The sequence below is a fragment of the Mus musculus genome, chromosome 16 (genome assembly GCF_000001635.26).
Source record: "Mus musculus strain C57BL/6J chromosome 16, GRCm38.p6 C57BL/6J".
Taxonomy (NCBI): domain Eukaryota; kingdom Metazoa; phylum Chordata; class Mammalia; order Rodentia; family Muridae; genus Mus; species Mus musculus.
In genome coordinates, this window is record NC_000082.6 from 48,555,324 (window position 1) to 48,579,500 (window position 24,177).

At 42.1% G+C, this 24,177-nt stretch overlaps 1 protein-coding gene across 1 annotated transcript in view; it reads left to right on the top strand.

Moving 5' to 3' along the window:
- The window catches only part of Morc1 (microrchidia 1), a 199,669-nt gene that overhangs the window by 124,087 nt on the left and 51,405 nt on the right, over positions 1 to 24,177 (top strand). The window contains exons 15-17 of the mRNA NM_010816.1: positions 3,046 to 3,174; positions 6,212 to 6,317; positions 10,255 to 10,393. Of these exons, the coding sequence (NP_034946.1) occupies positions 3,046 to 3,174; positions 6,212 to 6,317; positions 10,255 to 10,393 (374 nt within the window). The remainder of the gene's footprint in view (positions 1 to 3,045; positions 3,175 to 6,211; positions 6,318 to 10,254; positions 10,394 to 24,177) is intronic.

Sequence of the window (24,177 nt, forward strand, 5' to 3'; positions counted from 1 at the left end):
CAAACTCATGTTGTCAGATTTGGCACCAAGCTCCTTTGTCTACTGAACTATATTGCCTACCCAACATTCACTTGATGGATAAGGAAACTTAGCAGTTTGCCCAAAATTTTGCAAATAATATGTATCAGAGCCAGCATATATTCTGTCATTAAAATCTATAGGCCACCCCTTAGATAGGAACGACAAAATAGTTAATATGAAAATCAGAGGAGCAACTCTCATGATCCACTTCAGATTCAAGAGACTGGTTCTTCAGGATCTAGAGAAGTGGAGGATGAGGTGGACCACGACTAAATAACAGGGCTATGGGGGCAAGAGCTTAGTTGGTTGGTTGCTTGTTGGAAAGTACTGAGTTCATAGTCGTCACCTGGCTTTGATGATCTTGATCCACCTCTCAACACCATATAAACCTAACTCGTTTACTAAGAAACGGAGACAGTGGGATCAGGAGTAATTGTAATTGTCTTGGTCAGTATTCTATTGCTGAAGAGACATCGTGACCGAGGCAGCTTTTATAAAAGAAAGCATTTAATTGGGGGCTTGCTTACATTTTCAGAGGTGTAGTCCATTATCATCATGGTGGGAAGCATGGTGACACACAGGGAGACATGATGCTGGAGAGGTAGCTGACAATTCTATATCCACATCTGCATGGAGTAGGGGAAGAGAGACAGAGACAAGGGACAGAGAGAGAGACAGAGACAGAGACAGAGAGAGAGAGAGACAGAGAGACAGAGACAGAGAGAGACTGAGACTGAGACTGGGACTGACTTGAGATTTTGAAACCTCAAAGCCCAGAGGCATTCTTCCTCCAACCTTGCCACATCTCCTCATCCTTCACAAATGTTGTCATTCACGGATGTCCAAGCATTCAAATGCATGAGCCTCTAAGGGCCATTTTCATTCAAACCACCTCAGTCATCCTCAGCTAGATGGAAATAATAAGCAAAAGGCAGATACTGAGTCTGAATGGAAAGCTCACCAGGCCCATGCCTAAGGAGGATTTGTTTGAAAGAGTAAGTAAAATTTTAGTGAAGCATCAAGATAGAGATGTAGGGGTCTGTGAGTTCTTTTTAGTTGTCTAGCTCATGGAGAAAAATCTGTTTCGAAGACTGACCTTTTGGTCTGCTTGTTTTAAAATTAAACATGTGAAGAACGGCCTTATTTCCAGTATCTCTAGGGTTTATACTTCAGATGCACTTTTGGAAATGTGAACATTGGTGATGCTGTTCTCTGTGGATGTATTTCAGGAGTTCCATAGCCACATGGCCAGGTTGCCATATTAGGTGAAATAATATCGCTATATTTATATATGCCATATTTATATAAATAATATGCCATGGTTGCCATATTAGGTGAAATAGGAAGACTTGGTTCTTTTCTTTTTATTAAAGATCCTCTTAAAAATAGTACCTGCGTGCACATGGAAACATTAAGAAGTGTTCACAGAAGGTAAAAGTATCCTCCTTAGCGTTCGTTCTTCATTACCCTTTTCTTCTTCTTCTTCTTCTTTTTTTTTTTTAATTAGGTATTTTCCTGGTTTACATCTCCAATGCTATCCCAAAAGTCCCCTATACCCACCCCCCCAATCCCCTACCCACCCACTCCCCCTTTTTGGCCCTGGTGTTCCCCTGTACTGGGGCATATAAAGTTTGCAAGTCCAAAGGGCCTCTCTTTCCAGTGATGGCTAACTAGGCCATCTTTTGATACATATGCAGCTAGAGACAAGAGCTCCGGGGTACTGGTTAGTTCATATTGTTGTTCCACATATAGGGTTGCAGTTTCCTTTAGCTCCTTGGGTACTTTCTCTAGCTCCTCCATTGGGGGCCGTGTGACCCATCCAATAGCTGACTGTGAGCATCCACTTCTGTGTTTGCTAGGCCCCGCCTTTTCTTCTTTAAAGATATCTATCTGCTGTTAAAGCCTCATTTGGGGCTTGAAGAGATGGACCAGTGGGTTAAAAGCACTCTGTGGGTTAAAAGTCCTCTGTAGAAGACTGAGGTTTTATTCCCAAGACCCACATAGGATTTTATGCCACCGGTAATTCTGGTCCCAGGGGATTCAGCATCTTTTTTTGGCCTTGGTGGGCACTAGGCACACACGGTACACATGCTTATGGGTGAGCAAAGCGCCAATAAACAGGAAAAAATAAATTTTCAAAATGTTTAAAAATATTTTTTTCATACTTCTAGTAAAGTATTTCCAACCTAGTATTATATGAGTACACATTTTGCCAGTTACAAAAACAGTATACTCTGGTGTTGCCTTATATATTTTAAAAATAAAAGCTGTGTTCTGTAGAGCCTCATAAGACACTACATTTATATGTTCCTGTATCCTCTTCAAGGTGCCCAGGGTTCTTCCCTGTTTGAAATTGGAGTTTATCAGTTATCCATAACCTTCTTTGTTATTTCCCAATGTTTTGCTATTCTAATAATTCTGTAGTGTATTCACAGCTGTGCTATTTCTAGATCAGTGGATAAGAACACAGCTTCTTAAAGAGATCCTAACACTCTTCTGAGATGAGTGCCATTTCCAAGCAAAGAACATTATAGAAGTTAGGGTTAAAGCGGAACAGAGAACACAGCCCAGGAAGAAACCAGAACCAGCGATGATATATGGTCTGCGTGATAGGAATGATAAATATTTGTAGCAATAATTTTAAAAATGGCCTATACACATTAATTAGCATGGCTCTTCCTGGGACTATTTAAGAATAATACTTTAAATGTCACCATGTTTTATTGCAACAATAAAAGTGTAACTTTTTATAACTGTTGTTGTCTTTAGTTTCATTGTAAAGATAGTACTCATTACTGTGTGTGATCTGAAAATGCAAGAGCATATAAATCAATAAACATATTCCACCTATAAATACCAAACAGAGATAACAATACATCAATTTCTTATTTACATTTTGGCTTCTACACAGTGGAAATTATATTGTATTTGTACTTACATGTAAACGTTTCTTTGTTAATCACCTTGACTGTGTTACTTACTTATTTTGTCTTTACACTGTCTTTTTTTTTTTTTCCTCTTCAGGTAATAGAAACCTAACACTGTTTTGGGACGAATTTAAATATCAGCATAGCAAAGACACAGACAGCTCTTTGGAATCTCTCCAATGGCGAAGAAGACAAGCCATGGGTATCCCATTCATCCTACAATGCGGTGAGTGCTGCGTGCCAATCTAACAAATATTCATGATTTCCTAAAGGGTCAAGTCATGGGGCTAAGGAGACAACACAGGGTAAAAATTGCTGTTTGCTTCTAAGGAGTTACTGTCTAGGCAAGAATTTTACATAAGTACAATAGAGGGGAAGTTGGGTATGTGAACGTTTGAGGCAAAAAGTTTTTGAGCATGGGGTGAAGAAGAGTGAGTGTGAAACTGTAGGCGAGATGTCATGACACAAGCAGCATATGAGATAGTTGCTATGATTGGGTTTTGAGAAGAAGGATAAGGCACAGGGAAAGATGGCTGATATCAGATATGCACCTTAGAAATATTTGTGATAAAAGCACCAGAAACAGCCATTTTCCTGCTTTTAATATATAACACTTTCCTACTTTTAATATGTAATACTGTGTCTGAGGCTAATAGGACTTCTGTAATCTTAATAACAAGATAAGTGGGGGGATGAGTCAATGAAGAAAGATACAAGTATTTCCTTGGGTAAATGCCTTTATGTGTCTTAAATTCCAAGGCAACATTTTTTGATTAACAATGGGAGGTTGTGTTGCGCTATATCTCCAACCCAAATATGCCCCCGCAATGAAAACACAACTCAATTAATATGAATACATGCTGTGAGCCTAGATTGGGCAGATCTATAGCTACACTACCATCTTCCACATCTCTGAGACCCCCTAGAACTTGTGGTTTCTCCAGGCCATGTGCTTCTGCTCCGCTTTTCTTCTTCTTCCTCCTCCTCTGCGTCCTCTTCCTCTTCCATTTTCTCCTTCTTCTCTCTTCCCACCTTCCACTCCATCTTCCCTTTTATCTGCCTAATCATCAGTTCTCCTTTATTTTACAAATTAAGGTGGGAAGCAGGTTTACAGGAAATCAAGTGCTGACTCATTCCTTGTTCACAACCCCTCACAGGAGAATGGAACTAACATCAAATATAATTGGGCTTATTAAGGTTTCATTCCTGTGAAGAGACACCATGACCAAGGCAATACTATAAAGGATGCCATTTAATTGGTCCTGGCTTACAATTTCAGAGTTTTAGTCCATTATCATTGTGTCAGGAAGACATGGTGCTGGAATTGCTGAGAGTTCTACATCTTGATCTGACGACAACCAGGAAGATAATCCCTTCCACGGGCAGCCAGGAGGAGGGTTATCCATCCACACTGGGCAGAGCTTGAGCATAAGACCCCACAGTAACTCACTTCCTCCAATGAGGCCACACTATGTAACAGGACCATATCTTCTAATAGGGCCACTTGCCATTGGCCAGGCATATTCAAACTACCACAGAGGCATTGGGAAATTCTCAGTAGTAGGACAGCAACATGAAATCACCAAGCACTTGATACGCCTTCAACCTGCTCTCCAAAGGGCTTGGAGTTAAGGACAATATACTTTCTATCACCCGAAGTCCAGTAGATAAGACAGACAAGTACCAGAAGAGCGCCTCCCCCACGCATTCCAGGGGGAATTGTTGAGTCAGATGTAACTTCCAGTAAGGCAACTCCATGAAGGACGATTTGATGCAGGGCCAAATCATCCTTCTATTGAGAATTTGCCAATACCTCTGTGGTAGTTTGAGTATGCTTAGCCAATAGCAAGTGGCACTATTAGGAGGTGTGGTCTTGTTACAGTGGTATGGCCTTGTTGGAGGAATTGAGTCACTATGGTGGTGGGCTTTGAGGTCCTGTGCTCAAGCTCTGCCCAGTATGGAAGGATAACCATCCTCCTGGTTGCCTGTGGAAGAGAGTCTCTTTCTGGTTCTTCTCAGATCAAGATACAGAGCTCTCGGCTCTTCCAGCACCATATCTTCCTGCACCGTGCCATGCTTCTGTTATGATGATAATGGACTAAAACTCTGAATTAATGAGGGATGGTCAGACCTGTGCTGGTAGAGCCTTTTGTAATAGAAGTCCCAGGGAAGAGATGTAAATGCATGAACTGATGTGTTCCAGTGAGAGTTAGTAAATGGAATAAGACATGTTCAGAAAGTATGAATGAGGCCCATGGATGACAGTATGTGAGAGTCTGCCAAGTGACAATGATAATGCCCAATAGTTACTACATATATTTGATGCCTGCTAAGTAAACGCTGATTCCAGTGGCTAAAGGCCATATGGGATCCCAGCAGTCATTGGATATCCCTGAGGATTAATCACCTATTTAGAAAATAAGGCTGGTGCTTATAACCCATAAGCACTTATGTCATGAGGTTGTGAACATGTGATCTAATAGGTATGAACTTTGCTAAGTGATTGAGAAAGTGTTTAGTGGTGTTGGTTTTTATTGTCATTAATACTACAAAGCCATCTTATCCTCAGCTCCTCTTTCTATAAATACTAGTAGAAATATTTTTTTTAACAGATATTGTTCTGACACAGAAATTAAGTCATTCTCTCAAGACCCACAGGCTGTAGGAGGTAGTTCAAGGGCTTATTGGCTGTGCAAACTGCTTTTGCCTCAGGAGTGCAGGAAATGTTTACCTTTGTGTCAAGAGGGAATCCAGGATTAAATTTAGGTTTAGCCTAAAGACAGCTGTGTGCCTTGGGCCTAAAGGCAAGGAGGAATTGTAAGGGGAAGCACACAAGGATATCAGAACAGGCTGTGGAGTAAGATCAAGGGAAAGAGCGGGGCAGCGGAGGGCAGTGCGTGAATGACTTATAGATCTTGACTTTCACTTTTTCTGTCAGTTCTGTGGATCTGAATGGAAAGTGGAATGGATGGGAGTGGGCTGGACACTATGGGAGTCAAGAGGGAGAGGGTGGTCTAGCGAGGTTCCTTGCTCACAAGTAATAGCAACCAGTCTGGAGGGAGCTGGAGCAGTCACGATGATGATTGCACATTTCTAGATGAGCTTTGCATATAGCTCCTGGAAGGCAGAAATAGACAGTCAACAGGCACGGGGTGTGTGCTCAAAGGGCCACTGCTTCGGGTGTGGCTGAACTGACTTGTTTGTTTGTTTGTTTGTTTGTTTAAATAGATTCATTTCTTTTGTGTTTTTGTCTTAATGGTCAGATCTTTGTCTCAAATGGAGAGTCCTGCCTTCCTCTTCCAATTACCAGGAAAAAGGATTACCTGACCTATGGATTTGTGCCAGTAATCCCAACAACCTGGAAAACAGGTAAGTGTTGAGTAATTCTCCAAAAATTCTCTTGTCAATGTAAAATTCCTAAGGTATCCCTTATAAACCTTGAAAGTGTCAGTTATAGAGAGATTTTTACCTTAGAGGCCCATTTCTCTTTAAAGCCTTTGTAAACTCCTTGGCTATCTATGAGAATATTGTTGGTTAGTATATTTTTCTATTGATTTAAACTGATCTGGCCGGGCGGTGGTGGCGCACGCCTTTAATCCCAGCACTTGGGAGGCAGAGGCAGGTGGATTTCTGAGTTCGAGGCCAGCCTGGTCTACAGAGTGAGTTCCAGGACAGCCAGGGCTACACAGAGAAGCCCTGTCTCAAAACAAACAAACAAAAAACAGATCTGCTATCACAAAGCACAGGGCCTCATGTGTGTGGGCCTTCCACCTAGCAGGAAGCCTTGGCCTCCTGAGCTGCATCTCCCATCCATGCACACAAGCCAACAACTTGCTCTTACAGGAGTGTTCCTGAGAGGGTGTGTCCAGCAGCTCTAAGCTGTTAGAATATATGATTTAAAAAAAAATTAAGTCATGTATTGATTCCATTATTTTATATGCTAGAGGAAAAAGTTCAGACTAAACAGGAAAAAGGGCTGATTAAATATTGATGGCTGTCGAGCCCTTTTAGACTAATATCCTTTCTCTAGGGAAGGGAGTTAGTATTCCTTTTTAATAGAGGCATCTTCGCCCCACCCCAGCACTGCTTTCTCTGTACAATCTCCTCTATGTCCTTAGAGCTAAAGAGTAAAGGGATCACTTTTACTAATGTGGACCCGAGAGTAATCCCTCTTCTTCAAGTATGTTTATCCAGCTCTGAAGACTAACCCCCCGGGAAGCTGCCTTTCACAGCTTTCTTTACTTCCATTGTCCCGTGACCCTGAACTAGCATGCTCTCGCCCTCATCCCTTAGCAACTAGGGATGCCTCACAAAGCATTGCAGAATCATCCTCAAGACCACATTAACTTTGTCCCTTTTACGCATCCAGATAATTCCACTTGCAAGGAGAGGCAAGACAAATTTAGTTGTGTTGACAGAAAATTGATGGACTCTGAAACTATAAATACCAGAAAGTGCTTCTATTTCTTGTTCCCCGAAGTCCCTGAACCTTTCAACACAATGGCATAATACTGACCATCTGTATGTCATCCCCACTGAACAGATTATAATAAAATATGCAGAAAACAGCAGCAGGAGGCTTAGCAAGATGTAAGAGCATCTAATTGGGAGCAGACGCTTCCTGCATAGGGAACTCACAGTCTGTTGTGTGGATACGATGACTCCTGGGGGAAGACTGGGAATCAGTCCTGTGACCTCACTCAGTCCTCTGATTCAGCGTCGCAGTCTGGACCTACCTTCATGAAAAGTGGGGATTGATGTCTGCCAGGAGACCTATGCACTGTTGAGTTTAGATGATAGAATCATATAAAATAAACTCATATAAACAAACCTGATATGGTTGTGTATTAGGGCATGTTCTGTGAGAACAAGAACTGTCAAGAGTCTTGAGAGTAGACAAGGTATTGCCTAGAGTCCCAGAGCCTACAGTTGGTGGTCCAAAATGGCTTCCTAGTAGCCACCAAAATCAATGCTAGTGGATGGCGTTTGAATGAACAATGGTCTATGAAACAGAACTTGAGACAGAAACACCCCTTTTGTAAACACAAAAGCTTACCCTTCCATCTTCATAAAAGTCCTGTGAACTCATTCCATCCCTAAGAGGAGAAAGCACAGATACCCAGAAGGCTTTAGTGACCTGCTGGCGATTCTCCCTTCAAGCTGAACTTGAAGCAGAGAGTCTGTAATAGAACATCCTATGGAACTCAGTTCCACTTTACATGCATTTAATGATTAAAACCATCTTACCCATTGTAGTATTCAGGGCCAGCAGCCTGGACAAACTAACATAGAGCCAGTTTTGTTGAGGCTACTGAAGTCTTGTTTGTTTTCTGGTTCAAGCACAGAGGGAAACTACATTTTTGTTACAATCTCTGAGAAATAGCTGTCAGCACGCTCCCATTATATTCATGATATGCATTCATCTGTATTGAATGCAGGGATCACCAGCGGGGTAAAAATGATGCCTGTATTTGGCTGAAGCAAAGTCTCCTCTGTTTCAGAAAGGATGCAAAATACATAGAGGTTGTACTGCATATTAAAATTGTCCAAAGATCTTTGAAGGTAGACAGTTGCGTGTGCTTCATTTTAATAAAATACTTCCTTTCTCTGTTCTGAATAAAAACTTAACATGGCCAGGAGGTTCTTTTCTCAAATGAAGTAGTCCTGTGTAAATGCTGCTCCGTAAGTGTCTTCAGGTTCATGTGGTTGGTGGCTGTATAGACATCCTTGTGCAGTCATCCTTGGGCTTTGTTTATGTAGCACCTTCCTTGGAAAATAACAATAATAGCCAACACCACATGAAGGCAGAATGAAGTGGTTTTTTCACAGCAGTGCTTGAATTCAGTGGTAGTTCCTCACTCTTCTCTGCTGGTAGGGGTCAAGAGAAATCCATGCTCAACGCACTGAAAAGCGTTGAAGAGCGGGTGGTTTCCTTCTGCCTTCTATTTCCTTCTCTGTTTCCAGTGTGGAGAGGTCCTCCCCATTCCCAGTCTCCTCTCTCTCTAAGCCCAACACCCTTATGTTTTCTGATTCCCTCCACCTCCTCTTTTAGTGACTGGATGCAACTTTCCCCTCCTTCCACGTATCAACAATAGAAAACTTCTTAGGCTAGGGTTTTACTGCTGTGAACAGACACCATGACCAAGGCAATAAAAAACAACATTTAATTGGGGGTGGCTTACAGGTTCAGAGGTTCAGTCCATTATCATCAAGGTGGAGCATGGCAGTATCCAGGCAGGCATGGTGCAGGAGGAGCTGAGAGTTCTATGTCTTCATCCAAAGGCTGCTAGGGTGAGGATCTTATGCCCACACCCACAGTGACACACCCATTCCAACCAGGTCACACCTATTCCAACAAGGCCACACCACCAGATGGTGCCACTCCCTGGTCCAAGGATATACAAACCATCACAAGGAGACATCTAAGGAATTGACGTCTGCATCTCCTATTCCTACTGCACACTCAATGAGGCTTGGACTCAGAGCTATACTCAAAGAGAGTTCAGCCCCTTTTCTGCATCAAGTCTTGATACCAACACAAACTAAACAATTTCACTTTTTTTTCCCAAAAAGCAATTTGTCTGATTCAGCTTCCTATTTCACAGCTGTAGCATAAAAATAAATAAATAAGTAAAAAATAAAATAAAGCAAAATGGCTTCACACTTTCCAAAATAAAGGCTTACTTACTTTTTGTAACTTTGAAGAGATTTGTTCATGGTTGTAAAGTACACAAGGCTGGGAGCCAGGATGAATGCAAAGTACTGGGCGACTGAGGACGACAGTTCATTTGGGAAAGATGGACCAGTCAGGGTCGCTTTGAGCTATCTAGTGAGCTACGTGCAAGCCTCCCTAACCCCAAGGCTGTCCCTGAACAGCGTATGACAGGGTAGCCATTGCTCTCTCAGTGATTCCAAACTAGAGATCCATGAATCTCAGAGGCAGAATTTTTTTTTGTAGTATTTTAGAGTGGTGAATAGATTTCAATAACAAATTTGGGGATGGAGTGGGGAAATGTTTGTCAGTAGCAAGATGATCCAAAACAAATTATTTCTAAAGACTTGATTTATGATAATGTAGGATAAGTGGACCAATAACAAGATAATTTACATTCCCACATCCTGGTAAATACATGTGCCCCTACATTTTCTATGTAGCTCCTTCCCATACCAACTGAACATTTAAGATTATAATTCTGCTTTAGAGTCAAATTGTGGGTGTATAATAGAAACTATAACACTTTAACTAGTCAGCAAAACACCTTTCCACTGCCTCCTGACGCTAATCTGTTACTTCTTGATTGTGAAGCTGTAACCAGATAGAGCGCCTGCCTTCTATCCCACTGGGCACCGTGAACAGAAGACCACCATCAAAAGATGAGAGAGAGAGGCAACTTCAAGAGTCAGTCCAGAGATATCAGGACAAGCTGGTGGAAGCGCAGCCGCAGGTGAGAGTCGCTCATCTTTTCAAATTAAGCAATTGCTCTTGAGCTGTTGAGTCCTTACATGGGAATCGACCAATATGGTTTTTCATGTAAAATATACAGCTTCTTTTTTATTTCCATTTTGTCCTTTTTTTTTAATTCTGCATCAGAGAATTTGCTAAAGGGAAGGGAAGGAGGTCTATTAAAATATCTGCATAGGTACTATCTAAGACCATCTACCTGCACACAGAGCATGTGTGTAGGGGGACAAGGCATTTCTTTCTACTCTGCAATTGTGTGCTTGTTTTGGAGTCAGGTATTCAAGACAGGGAACTATGTTTGCATGACTACAAAGGTTAGGCTACATCCCTCCCTTATCTGCTGTACTACCAGGCTCCTTCCCTGGAAATGGACATTTTGGGTAGAGACTGTTTTGTAGACAGCTCTGGACTATTCATATGGAATGTCAAATGTACATTTTAATTGTTATGAGAACTCAATAAGAATAAACATTATTATGAATGAATGGGGAGTTATAGCAATTTTAGTGAAAGAAATGTTACAAACAGGAAAATTCTGTGATCTTTGCTTTTATTAGCATGTATCAACTGTCCAGGTTAAGGGAACGCCTCAGGACATTTCTATAATACACATGATACACTTCGATTATTTTCAATCCTCTCTTACTCGGTCTTTTATATTTCACTCCTCTCCTTTCCTTTCCCCTTCCACATCTTTAGTGTATTTTTATCTTCATTCTCACTGTGATTTGTTTGCTAGAGAGCACCCATGTGCGTTCACGCATGGGCAGAGGTCATAGGACCATCTTGTGTGTCAGTCGGTCTTCACCTTCCATATTGTGTGACGCAGTGTCTCTCTGTTGTTCAAAGATGCATTTGCCTGTGAACCTCTGGAGGTCTTCAGTTCTTGGTTCTTATATCAGAGAGGAGTGTCGGGGGATCATAGATGTGCACCACTGCACATAGTCTATGTGGGCTCTGAGGATTCAATTCAGGTGTCTGTGCTCATGTCGAATGTGCTTTACCCACTGAGCCATATCCCCAGCCCTTATTCTCTGATCCAAGAGTTTTATCCCTGCTTGTGGACTCACTCAAATTAAGCATTTTAAAGTTTATATAGTTTGTTTCCTCAAGTATCATTTGAGCAGATCAGCAGTAAATAGGCAGAAGTATTGGCTTGTCTGCCAATTCCAGAAAACAAAAAAAGGAAAGCCTCATTAGAATAGAAAATCTGGTGATAGGGTAAGAGTCAATCCAATATTACATCAGTTTTGGGTTTTATAACGTAATGCAAACCTGTCCTCTTACCTTTCCACTTTGCTAGGGATCTGCTGTGCAAGTCGGATACCACCTGAGGTGGTCACAGGACTAGCTCTCCCCTTTTAGCCTAGTGCCTTGTTCAGTCTTGGAACGACACTAAAGATTACTTGGGAAATGCGTCCCCTAAGCATTTCCTACTGCTAAAACACACCCCGCCTCTCTAGTTAGCTCATAAAGCCCCTAGTCTGCAGTGTGCTCAAAGAAACCAGAGATGAAGGCGGGAGAGCCTGTGATTATCTTAACTAACAGCCAAATAGATAAATACAGAAGTTTCTATCTGGAAATATCTCCATTTTAAAAGTCGTTTCTTAATTGGAAATCACTCCTTGAAGCTTTGGGAAGACATTCAACACATTGGGATTGACCGTCTCTGAATATGTTGTTTTCCTTCCTTAAAGGTCACTGTTGACCATTGGATATTGATAGTGTCATTCACAAAGCCTTGATTAGCTTATTGTTTGTTTAAAGTTGGACTATGTTAGCCATTATTGAGTGGAGATCTTAATGGCAGCTTATGAAGTCAACAGATGGGAGCCATCCATTCTGCCTTCTCTCTCTCTCTCTCTCTCTCTCTCTCTCTCTCTCTCTCTCTCAGTAGAATTTTTTTTCCCTCACACAAATTTAAGTCTAGATTATAGATTCAGCTCATTCCAATTCTAACAGCAATTTAGAACCACTTCTGTAGAAATCTTGTTCAAAGGATATAAGAATCCTCACTGTCTTACTGTCCTGAAAGGAAAGTTTCCACAAAAATCTACATGGGCAAACATTCCTAGAATCTTAACATATTTTCAAGTATTCAATACTTATCAGTGACCCGACCCTGGGCAGCTGGTTAATTCAGTGGTCATTGACTTTTAAATGCTTGCTTTTGGGCACACCCCAGACTAGACCATGTATTAAGTTCAAAGCTACTGGAATAGTAGACTGCAAAGTTCCTGGAGGCAGGGAAACACTTCAGCTTTGCCTACCATGACTCAGTATTACCTATCTCTGTGCCTGGTAGGTACAGGGCACGCAACAGACCATTATTGAAATAGTAAATATATCACATCCTCAGATTAAAAAAACAGTCTCCTTCTGACCAAACCTAATGATGATTTACAAATTTCCAACCACAATAGAACGTTAGTTCAGTAATTTCTGATCACAGCTGAAATGGTGTGGAAATCCTTTCTAAAGAAACTGGGAAGGGTGATTCAGTGTAAGTACATTAACTGTAAGTACATGTTACAGGGAAAGTAGCCTGGAACTTCTTTCTTGAATTCTTGAAGTCTAGTTAGAGTAAATTGAAGGAATCAGAGAGAACATTCAAGACAAGAACAGCATAAATAAGAACTTGGCAAAGAGCACTGCTCTTGACCTTCATGGGGTACTTAGATTTTAAAAAAGCTAACCCAGTCTTTGTATGGTATAGTTATCTTTCCAAAATAGCCAAGTTCTTTATAAAATATGGTAATTACTGAATAGGAGAATATGGAAAGAACCTCTCAATTTTTTTTTTTTTATGAAAAGAGTCCATGAGAATAATGTGGGTGTTCAATAACTCTTGTTTGGAGATACCTACCCAATGCCAGAAGCGAGCCTAAAAGCCACGCAGCAGATGGTATGAAGTTGTCTTCTTGGTACCCTTAGAATGTCTTTCACATAAGGACTTTTGACAGATGTGGGCATGGGGAGGTCAGAGAAGCAGCATTGGTTCCACTCAGTATCAAAATAAACTGCATTCTTGTCCTGGCTGTGTGCTGCTGGCAAATCAGGACTGGCTAATTTACTACCATGATTCAGCACGTTTCTCGGCTGGCATTCATTTGTCTGTCTTCTTGAAGCCAGGCTGTCATAAAGTCTAAACCGTGTAATTACGCGTGTCCCCGTCCTTGCTCTTCTCTCTAGCCTCTCACTGGTAGTGATCACTAACCCACCATGCAGACCTGGGCAGTGAATGGAGCCATGTCTTACTCTACACATCTATGTTCCAGCATCAACGGCAGCTGGCGGTCTGATCTGGGAAGTGAAGAGGGTCACTAGGTATCTTAGTTAATTCTCTGTTGCTGTGATAAAATGTGATAAAATTACCCAAAGCAATTTAAGGAAGACAGGTGTATTTTGGCTCACAGTTCAAAGACAGAGGCCATCATAGCAGGGGAGTCAAGGCTCCCCACAGTGCATTGATCTCTGCTTTGTGTCCAGTTGTGGCTTTCTATGAACATCTCTGCTGGCTGTAAAGAGAGGTTTCTTTGCTGAGGGTTGGTAACTATACTTACCTGTGGGTTCGGGATAAGATTTAGAATGTAGTAAGGGAGTATGCTGGTCTAGAGAACTATCAGGAGTAGATTCTCTCCTGAGGTTTATGACATCACTAGCCATGCTAAGCTGACAAGGTTTCTAGTCCTGGGGCATGATTTCCTTCCTGTTGAGTGGGCCTTAAGTACCACTAGGCAGACATTCGTTTACACCAACATGGGCACGCTACTTATGGCAAACATAGGGTTATCTTGCCATGGTGGTCATTGTCAAGTTCACAGGGGTGGCATCAGGGTAGGACTACTCATTGCTTCCCTCCCTTGGCAACTGGTCAAGTACCTTCTTGTAGAAAACCAGAGCTCAGGAAGCAATCTTTTATGTTAGATCCAGCTCACATCATCCAAGCCAGGGGCTCACTTTATGTAAACAATCTGTCACTGCAGGGTTGTCTCGTAGGTGATTCCTGAGCCTGTCAGGTTGACACTCAACACTAGATCCAAACTTCCAGGATCGTTCTGCATCTCAAATTCTGTGGCTCTCGGTGCTCTAGCACCCACAACCAGGACAGTAGAATGTAACCCTTCTCTTCCTCTCAAAACCCAGCAGCTTTGGTTTTTTTTTTTACCCCTACCCTGTACACAGCCTACCTGTGTGTAGCATGCCAGTCTCTTACCCCTAGGAACACCCACATGAGAGTACCCCAGAGTCAATCAGAAAACTGTTGTGGTAGAAGCGGCAGCCTAATGGCTGGCATGCCTTGTCCCCTAGTGTGGAAGGTATAACTCATCCTGGAGCTGCATCCCCACATGGTTATATATACTTCCTACGCCATTCTAGCTACGTATATTCATTATAACCAAGGGAGAGAGCCAAGTGATTAATTGAGTCACACATCTTTAAATGGTGACATTTGGATTTTTCTGTCTCATTTTTGCACCAGTTTGGCTCACAGGGAAAAGAACAGCACAGAAAAGGCCACCCAAACATTTGTAGAGCAGCAGAGTGGTGTGTGACAAATCATATTTGGTAAAAGAAACCCCCTTCGTTTAGTAAGCTAAGAGGAAAGGCCACCTCAAGATCTGTCACCCATGGTGGTACGTTTTTTGAGAATAAAGAAACTGTGTAATTGATACTCAGTGTCAGCCAGCGAAAGCCCTGGTTATAAATTGTGTGGCTGGAGCAATCCTTTGCAATCTTTCCTCTGAACATAGGAATGAGGAATTTGTACCCAACTCCAGTGTAGGCTTCCTTCTCCCAGTGTTACCTGCTTTCTACACTGAGTGACATGCGCCACCTGCTGGCCGAGAGAAGCGTTTCCATGTCCACGCGTCGCTTGAGTGCTTTGCTGCCGCTGACAAATTAACTGGATAATTGCTTTTCTATTTTCTAATATACTGAGGCAGTACTTTTAATACCATTGACCTATGAAATCAAATTCTATGCAGTTTAGAAGTTTCTAAGCTTCCAGTTCCTCTCCCTTAGTTTTAACTCACAGCTTAAATTACTAGATTCCATTGTATATCAAGGATGACTCTGGGCATAGAATTTTCTTTCACTGACATTTGATTCAGGCATTGTGGTATCACATTAAAATTCCCTTAATGCCCTCAGTCATTAAAAGATGAATCATAGTTTCGTGCCTGAAACTGACCTACTACTGTGTGCTTATCTTTTACTTAAATATTATAATTACTCTTTATTTTATGGGGGTGGTGGTGTTGCCTGCATGTATGTCTACACATGTGTGTTCAGTGCTCATCGAAGTCAGAAGAAGACATCAGATTCTCTGGAGCTGGAAGGTTGTGAGCTGCCATAGGGGTGCTCCGAATTTGCATGTTTGTGCAGTGTGTATTATGTTGCTTATGTCTCCTCTAGGCTTTGTGGCTAATAGTAATTTGTTAGCCCACAGTCAAGGCTGTCTGTAATCGGAGACTACTTTCTTCCTAACATGCGTGTATTGTGCTTGGCCTGACTCTTCTCTGCACTCTTCCACGGGCTCCTCTTACCTGTGCTGCCCTGAGAACCTTTCTTTCTGCTGTGCTCCTCTATGGTGGCCTCTGCCCCTTCTGATCTCAAACTAATACCAAACCCGATGGGAAATTTTTATCCATCCAGGCCTGTAAAAGCATCCCTTTTTCTTCTGGTTCTCTTGTCCTTGGCATGTGTTTCTTCCAGCACATTTCCCCCTTCCCCTTGCCATTACAGACACTTACATAGTCAATAGGCTACACAGTTTTAGAAAGTGAAAAAAAAATCATTTATTCATATCCACAATCCTAGCAACACCTAGGGCTGGATCTTTTGAGTGATAGGTATTTAGCAAACAATGTGAAGGACAGAATGAATCATTTGATATTGCATTTAGTAAGACTGGGTGTTCTTATACAGGTGAGACTTGGAACTTCTACATCATATATTACCAGAGACCAATTTTTTTCTTAACACTTGGTCAAAGTAGAATGAATTATACTGAAGTAAAAGTCCACATTTGGATTCCATTTGTCTTGTTTATAGTCTTTCTACCAAATGAACAGTCCTGGTGGAATTCAATGCCTCTTGAAAGGAAAAAGCAGCAATAGCTTTCTATAGTTTTGCAGCGCTGATATGGATACACACAAAAAAATTGAACTTAAATAATCTTGCAGTTCCCGTGTTGGCCATTGTCGCTGTAAATGTTGAGCAAAGGCAGCTTGCAGGATTTTTAACTGTGGTTTTAAAGTTAAAATGACCTATCTGAAGAGAACTTTGTAATGGAGAATATGAACACATTTTCCCATCTAGAATTTAGTCTATTTAATGTGCCATTATTGTGTAGGATGCTGGTTTCAAATCTGTGTCACCACGGTGACAGACGCCTTAGAAAGTGTATTGATTTATCACAAGAACTTTCCAACCCCCTTCCACCAACATCTATGTTCTGAAATTTATAGCACCTAAAGACCTCTTGTCTTATAAGAGGCTATTATTCTCATTGTGGCCGAAATATTTTACTTTCTTACTCTGGCTACAGAGATCTCATTTCTCCATGGTGTTGCATTACTCTTCCAAGATGGAAAATACATAATGTGTTCACCCTTGTCGGCCCAGCGTTCCTGCATAATAATGAGAGGTTAGAAGAACTGCTTGTGACGAACTCATCCAGAAGCCTGATGAAGGCAGGGACGGTGGGCTGCCTCTGTCTCGATGCTCCCCTCACTACCATGCCTGGCTCAGTGTGCACAATAGAGTGACATCAGAGGGTGGTCCTCTCGCCTCAACTTGAACTGTCTGGTCAAACCGTCATCTTTAGAAGATGACATTAAACCTTCGGTCAAAACAACAGTTTGTGTTTGCTAAACCATCTCAGATAGGATCATTAGCCAGAGAGAAGGCATCAGCCTGGTGTAATGGCATGTGATTCACAGAACCCAGTATATGCCCAACTTCTGGATTCATAAATTATTCAACTTTTTTTCCAGGAGGTTGGAACTAAGGAGCATTGCCTATTGTCATCTGCTACTGGGCTTCTCAGAAATGACCAAATACTGATATTGAAGGCCAAGATGATTGTAAATCCAGAGGGGACTATGTCTCTCTTTAGGAGGACAGAAATAGCCTTGTGTGGCCTGAATAATTCAACAGGGGACAATACCCATTTAGAATCTAATGTAAAGGTACCTGTTTGATCTCTGCCCTACACACCTCCTCAAGCACCTGAACTGTGTGTACCACCAGTTCTCAGTTAGTGCACTGGCTAACTAAGGCCCATCAGAGGCTCCCCAGCATCCTGGATGCGCTTTGGAGCCTGGTCCTTGACTCAGCTGAGGAAGGTGCAGGTATTCAGCTTCCTTCCAAGGCTCCTCCTTGCTCCTGTCTAAGGGACACCCTGGCCACTAAGCCTCCAGGTCTGGACACAACATGCCTTTGTTCTTCCCTGGGAGTGGGAGACCTGTTTCTCATCTTGTTTGACTTTCATATCTCTTCTTATTCGAAACCTGAATTCACATTTTGAATTTAGTTCAAGGATGTGGACTTTATTACTGTTGTGACTTTGAACTTATCTGTAGTACTACTGGCTTGTTAGTCCTTGTTGAACTTCTTTGACTCCTGCATTTTTTATCATCTATTATCTATCTCAATTCTATAGGCTCAGGTCAAATTCAGACTGAATCCCCACCCCACCCCCCATTCTGTTTCCACCCTAGACTTTACCAGCAGGTGCATTTAACACTTTAGCCTGTCTTCCCTGACCAGGCCCAGCCTCCTCCACCCTGTATGGAGAAGGGCTGCTGATACCCCAGGGCCTGACACTGCAAGGATGGAGCCACCTCACATACACAGAAGAAACTGAGGAATCTAGAGCTAAATGGTTGATTTCTGTTTAAGGATTCTGTCAGTTTGGGGCAGCTTTAGAAGGCTAGGTGATCACTTGGGCTTTTTTAAGTGGCTTTTTTAATCATTAAAGGGTTTCTACATAGAATATTCTTTGATGTTCGCCTTCTCCCAACTCCTCCCAGATCTTCCCATCTCCCTACCTACCCAACTTCATGTTTGTTCTTTCTCTAAAAAGAAAAAAAAAAAAACCATAGAACTAAAAACAAAGAAGCAAACACCAAAACAAATGAAAACCACAAGGCAAACAAACAAACAAAAAGTCCACCAAAGGAGACAGACTAAACCCAAACAGAGCAACAGCAACAAAGCTCGTGGAATCTGTTTTGTGTTGGCTAACTACTCCTGGGTTATGGTCATGGTACCTGCCCCTGAGTCCACGGATGATGTACCTAGTGACACTCCACTGGCAAATGACTCTTAATGACATACTCTTATATGTCTTGCTTATTCCTCATCAGGGAAGCTGCTCCTGGCAGGAGACGGTGATTAACACAGAGATTCCCCCCTCTGGTCGATGTGCAGAGAGGGAGAGACTTCGAAGCATTCAGCCCTAAGTGGGATGCCTTCATCAAGCCCTTCCTCTCAGGGCTCAGTGGTGTAGAAGAGGAAGCAGAAAGATTGTAAGAACCAGAAGTGGTGACTGACTCCACGGCAGTAGTGTCATCCAGACCCAACTGGGCTGATGCACACATGTGCTCCAGGAGACTCTGACAGCACAAGACCTGCTTAGCAGCTTTTTAAGTAGGAAAAGAATGTAGCAAGTGGTGGCGGAAATTTGCTTTGTAGAACTTAGGAGACAAAGATGTTAGAAATAGAGAAACGGGGCAGGGTAGGGAGAGAGAGAGACTGATTAATTTTTGCTATAGAAATGTCCCTTCAAATTCAAACACACTCGCCAGACACTGGGTTTCGAGAGGTAAATTCTTTAAATGTTCATTAGTAATCAGTCACAAACTGCACTCAGAGGTGCATTACTTCCTCTTAGATCTTAAGTGAAGTAAAGTTAGAACATTGCTGTGGAACATGAAAGCATTTTTCTGTACTGTCCCACACATCATCAACACATACACAAAACAGGGAAGTGGGAGGAGAAGGAGAGCAGACAGACAGACAGACAGACTGTTCTGTTTTCTGAGGCATTGAGTCTGAGGTGACTAGGGGGTCATCTGTATGAGAAAACATCACGTCTGTGGAAATGTAGATTCCTGGATGGATCCCCAGGTTCACAAAACAAAATTTTCTGCCATTGGAGCCTTGGAATTCCAGGCTGTGTCCAACACAAATGTTCACCCCTTTCTCCCTGTCTTGGGGGTTCCTGTGTGTTCTGCTCCCACAGATAACCCACCCGAGGCAGCTTTTGCTGATTCCATGTGGTTTTGCAAGACTCTGAACTTCTAAGAGCAATGCAGTCACCTTGCTGGCAGAGGTTAGGAGCGCCATTTAAAAATAAATACCTGTATTTTTAAGATTTCTATCATAATCATTCTTTTTCTAAATCTGAAAAAGATGATGGGAATAAAAAGATTCGTGATTAGGAAATAGTTATTCATTAGATAGCGGAGAGAGAACTGGAAGTAGATTAGCTGCGCTGACAGAGTTCACGATTATAAAAGTGCAATCAAAGATGGGAAAATGTGTTCTTCAAATTAAAAATGAATATAGGTGATTTTAAAAGATACTGAAAAATAATAGGGCAACCTGCAAACTGATGCTGACAGCCTACGTCAGTTAATGGAAAATGCTACTTCTAATTACAACCGGAGGGCAAACTTCACTTAGTACACTTAGCATGTGCAGAAGTTTTTAGTGTACCCGCTATTTGTCCGCAGAGGATGCTTTAGAAAGAAAGCTGATGTACCCTACTCTGTCTTAATTCCTTAGCATATTCCTCCTCTTTTGTTCTTTTGCCTTGGCTTTGTCCCTTTAATTCTGTTGCATTGGGTTTTACGATAGAAGTTCTGAGTAGGGCTCAGGTACGTTGAGGAGAAGGGGTCAGTGGAATGTAAAGACAGCAACTAAATGTATATAAAACTGATGAAGGTGGGCTTGTAACTGCATGATCACACAGGGCTGTGGTAAATCTGTGGCTGAGCAGTTCGTCCATGTTTCTGAACTGTTGTAAGATAGCCAGTGAAACTGAAACATCCTATCACACAAGAGAGATCTGGCGTCTGGCTGATGGACAAGTCCAGGAGACAGAAGGTAGAAGGTGAGGACTAGGGAGAGGCCTTAGGTCAGAGGAGCTGTTTTCCCAAGACATGGTAATAGTAGTTCAGGGCCTTCACATACACTAATAACCTTAATCTTGTCTCCTCTAAAAAGGAATCAGGGCTATCTGATGACAGTGAAGGGCAGGCACCGTATATGGGTGCCCAGAAGAACAGACTTGTGTGACAAGGAACCGGAGTTAATTAGAGACCAATGACAGAACAGCTGACCATGCAATGAGAATCACGCATGCCCTTCTGGTATAGAATCAGAAGTCTTAGAGGACTGAAATTTCTGAGTTTTTGAACTATTCTGCTCCTGTTTTCAATTGAGAGAATAAAACCTCACTTGGATAGGAGAAATTAAGAAGTTTGGAGAAGCGTGGTTCTAAGGAGAAGCGTAAGTGACCTGAGGACCCAGGGCTAAGAACCATCAGGAGAGGCCCAGCCCAGGGCACAGGCTTTTTCTCAGTAGAATTGAGGAAGGAAGGATAGTCAAAAGGAGCATGAGAGAGGGGGGAGGGATGAAGGGGAAAGAGGTTTTAATTGATAGCCACAGCATCAGAGATACTCCTGATACAATAAAAGCTATAATTGTAAGGAAGAGTAAGGAATTTCACAATGGGTATTTTTTAAGGAATGAAAATACTCGTGAAAAAAAGCTCAAGTTAAGCCATCCCTGGAATTAGAAAGTAACCCATGCCACAAGAGGGAACTCACCCCGGACACTTTCTAGAGGGCTAGGACCCAAGAAGCCAGATAATCTAGAGACCTAAAATAGAACCAAAATGACTGGCAAAAATAAGTCAACACAATAATTCCTAATTATTCTGCTATACTCATAAATCAGTGACTAGCCCGCATGCCATCAGGGAGGGTTAATTTAGCAAACAGTGAAATAGATACAGAAACCCACAGCTAAACATTAGGCAGATCTTGTGGAATCCTGCAGAAGACAGGGAGGAAGGAATGTAGGAGCCAGAGGGGTAAAGGATACCACACAAAATCCCACAGGATCTGCCGTTCAACCAACAACCTGCATGAGACTGACCTGGGCCCCCTGTGCACACATTTCAGCTCTGTAGCTTGATTGATTTGTGGTCTTCCAGCAGGGGCTATCTCTGACTCTTTTGCCTGCTTTGAGGATCTTTTCCCTCATACTGGGTTGCCTCTTCCAGCCTTAATACAAGGGAGGTACCTAGTCTTACTGCAACTTGATATGCCATGTTTGGTTGATATCCATGGAGGTTGGCCCTTTTCTGAAGAGACAGAGGAGTGGATAGGGGGGGTGCAGGGGGGAAAAAAGGGGGAAGGACTTAGAGGAGAGGAGGGAGGGGAAGCTGCAGTCAGGATGTAAAAATGAATGAATGAATAAATGAATAAATAAAAAGGAGTAGAAATAATCAGAAAGGAAGTGAATGGAACTCGGGTGAGTGGGAGGAAGGCAACTACAGATTTTATAGGCTGTATCAAGCACCTTTACGGAAACTCAGGAAATAATAACCATCTATTAACTGTATTCAAAGCTGCTGAGTGCATAGCTAAGGGAGAAAGTATTCACTACAGTGGCTCCTCCTCCTCTTCCTCCTCCTCTTCCTCTTCTTCCTCTTCCTCCTCTTCTTTCTCCTCCTCCTCCTTCTCCTCTTGTATTCTCTTGTCTACCCCCACTCTATTCCTTGAAGCCAGTACAGTATCTTCTATTGGCTTCTTGATAGCTTCAAAATGTTCTGTTTGATCATAATTATTAATGCATTTTTATTCAAAATGCGACCGGAAACTCTTCTGTGCTTTTCTGTCTCTTGTCCTTTTGTAGAAACAATTCTGAAGTTAAAATGAAGAGTAGAATTTATGAGGCTTATAAAATACCCATTTACAGCTGGGTGTGGTGGCGCATGCCTTTAATCCCAGCACTCGGGAGGCAGAGGCAGGCGGATTTCTGAGTTTGAGGCCAACCTGGACTACAAAGTGAGTTCCAGGACAGCCAGGATTACACAGAGAAACCCTGTCTTGAAAACCAAAAAAAAAAAAAAAAAAAAAAAAAAATACCCAGTTACTCACAATTATTGCTTAGTGATGTGGTTAGTAATCCAGTTCTGATTAGATTACAATAAAACTGTATAGCAAGCAATAATTGTCTTTAAGTTATTATTAAAACATTGCAAATTCAAATCGTGCAATTGGGTCATATATTATAGCCAGGCTAGGCTCAGTCTGCTTTGTCCTATCAGGAATCAGTCTCATTATAGATGATTGCCAGCACTTAACTGGAAATGAATGTATATGACACCATTGAAAGTGTTTGCAAGGTGTGATAGTATCCAGCATGGAGTATAGAATCTGTCAAGCTATGAATTCAGAAGAGAATCTGACAGTGGTTCAACTGTGGATAAGATAGGCAGTACACTCTAGGACCGTCTGTTTATCCTATAATCAGCACCCCTATACTGAGCATCTATAATACCCCAAGAATTATGCTCTGTGCCTCACATTAGAAACATAGAAACAAGTTTGAAGTTCTGTCTACTGTCATGCATCATTGACATGCAACTGTATGGCTGTGTGATACAACCATATAGATAGGTAGAATCCTGGGGGACTTTGGGTGTAAGTGTAGCTGTAAATACACATCATTTCCACTCTTTTCTGGAAGTCCTTTGAGAACAAGGCACTCAAAGGACAAAGATGTGAACTGCATTAAGCTAGGACACATCTACCAAAGATACTTCAGGGTTGCTTGGGGGAGTCAAGATGAAACAGGAGCTTCAAAAGAAAAAGGAGAAAGCGGTTGAAGAGACCCAGGCAAGAACAGATCAGAAGGATCAGCACGTGGGCACCGACAGAGAAGGGCACTTGTAGAGATGGAAAAGGTACATTGTTTACAACGGAAGGAGGGCTTCTGAGACCCTGCTGGACAAAGGCCAGTTCATGGAAATAGAATACACAGGATGCTCGTAAAAGAGCTTAAGAAGCCATGATTGACAGAGCAGCAGTTTGTGTAGATATGAGAAAAGTGGCTTTCCCTGTGAAGAACTTGCTGGAATCTTACCTTCCATTCTACTTTTCCTGTAGAGACACTCTGGCCAAAAGCAATCTTGGTAAATGTAACTCACAAAAATGTTTTTTGTTTGTTTTGTTTGTTTTTGTTTTTTGTTTTTTTGTTTTTTTTTCGAGACAGGGTTTCTCTGTGTAGCCCTGGCTGTCCTGGAACTCACCCTGTAGACCAGGCTGGCCTCGAACTCAGAAATCCGCCTGCCTCTGCCTCCCGAGTGCTGGGATTAAAGGCGTGCACCACCATACCCCGCCCAACATTGTATTTTTAAAGAATGAACCAGAGAAGCTTTTTTTTTTTTCTGTAGCTTTAAAACAAAACATATTAAGAAGTAAAAACCCATTTTCTTAAATGTTCTATGAGCTAAAAACATAGATGGTTCAGCATGGTTCTTCCTTAGGCAACTGGATGCAGCCGTTGGGATGGATGCTTTTGGAACCAAGGCTTGAAGGATGAACGGGGTTTAGCAGAAAGATAACGCTGGACAGCACCATCCAGGCTAAATCCATGGGTTATCTAGTGGTTCAGCAGTATGAAAGGGGCCCGTGTAAACAGGGAGGAGCATTGAGTGCACAAAGGGAAGACTGTGGTAGA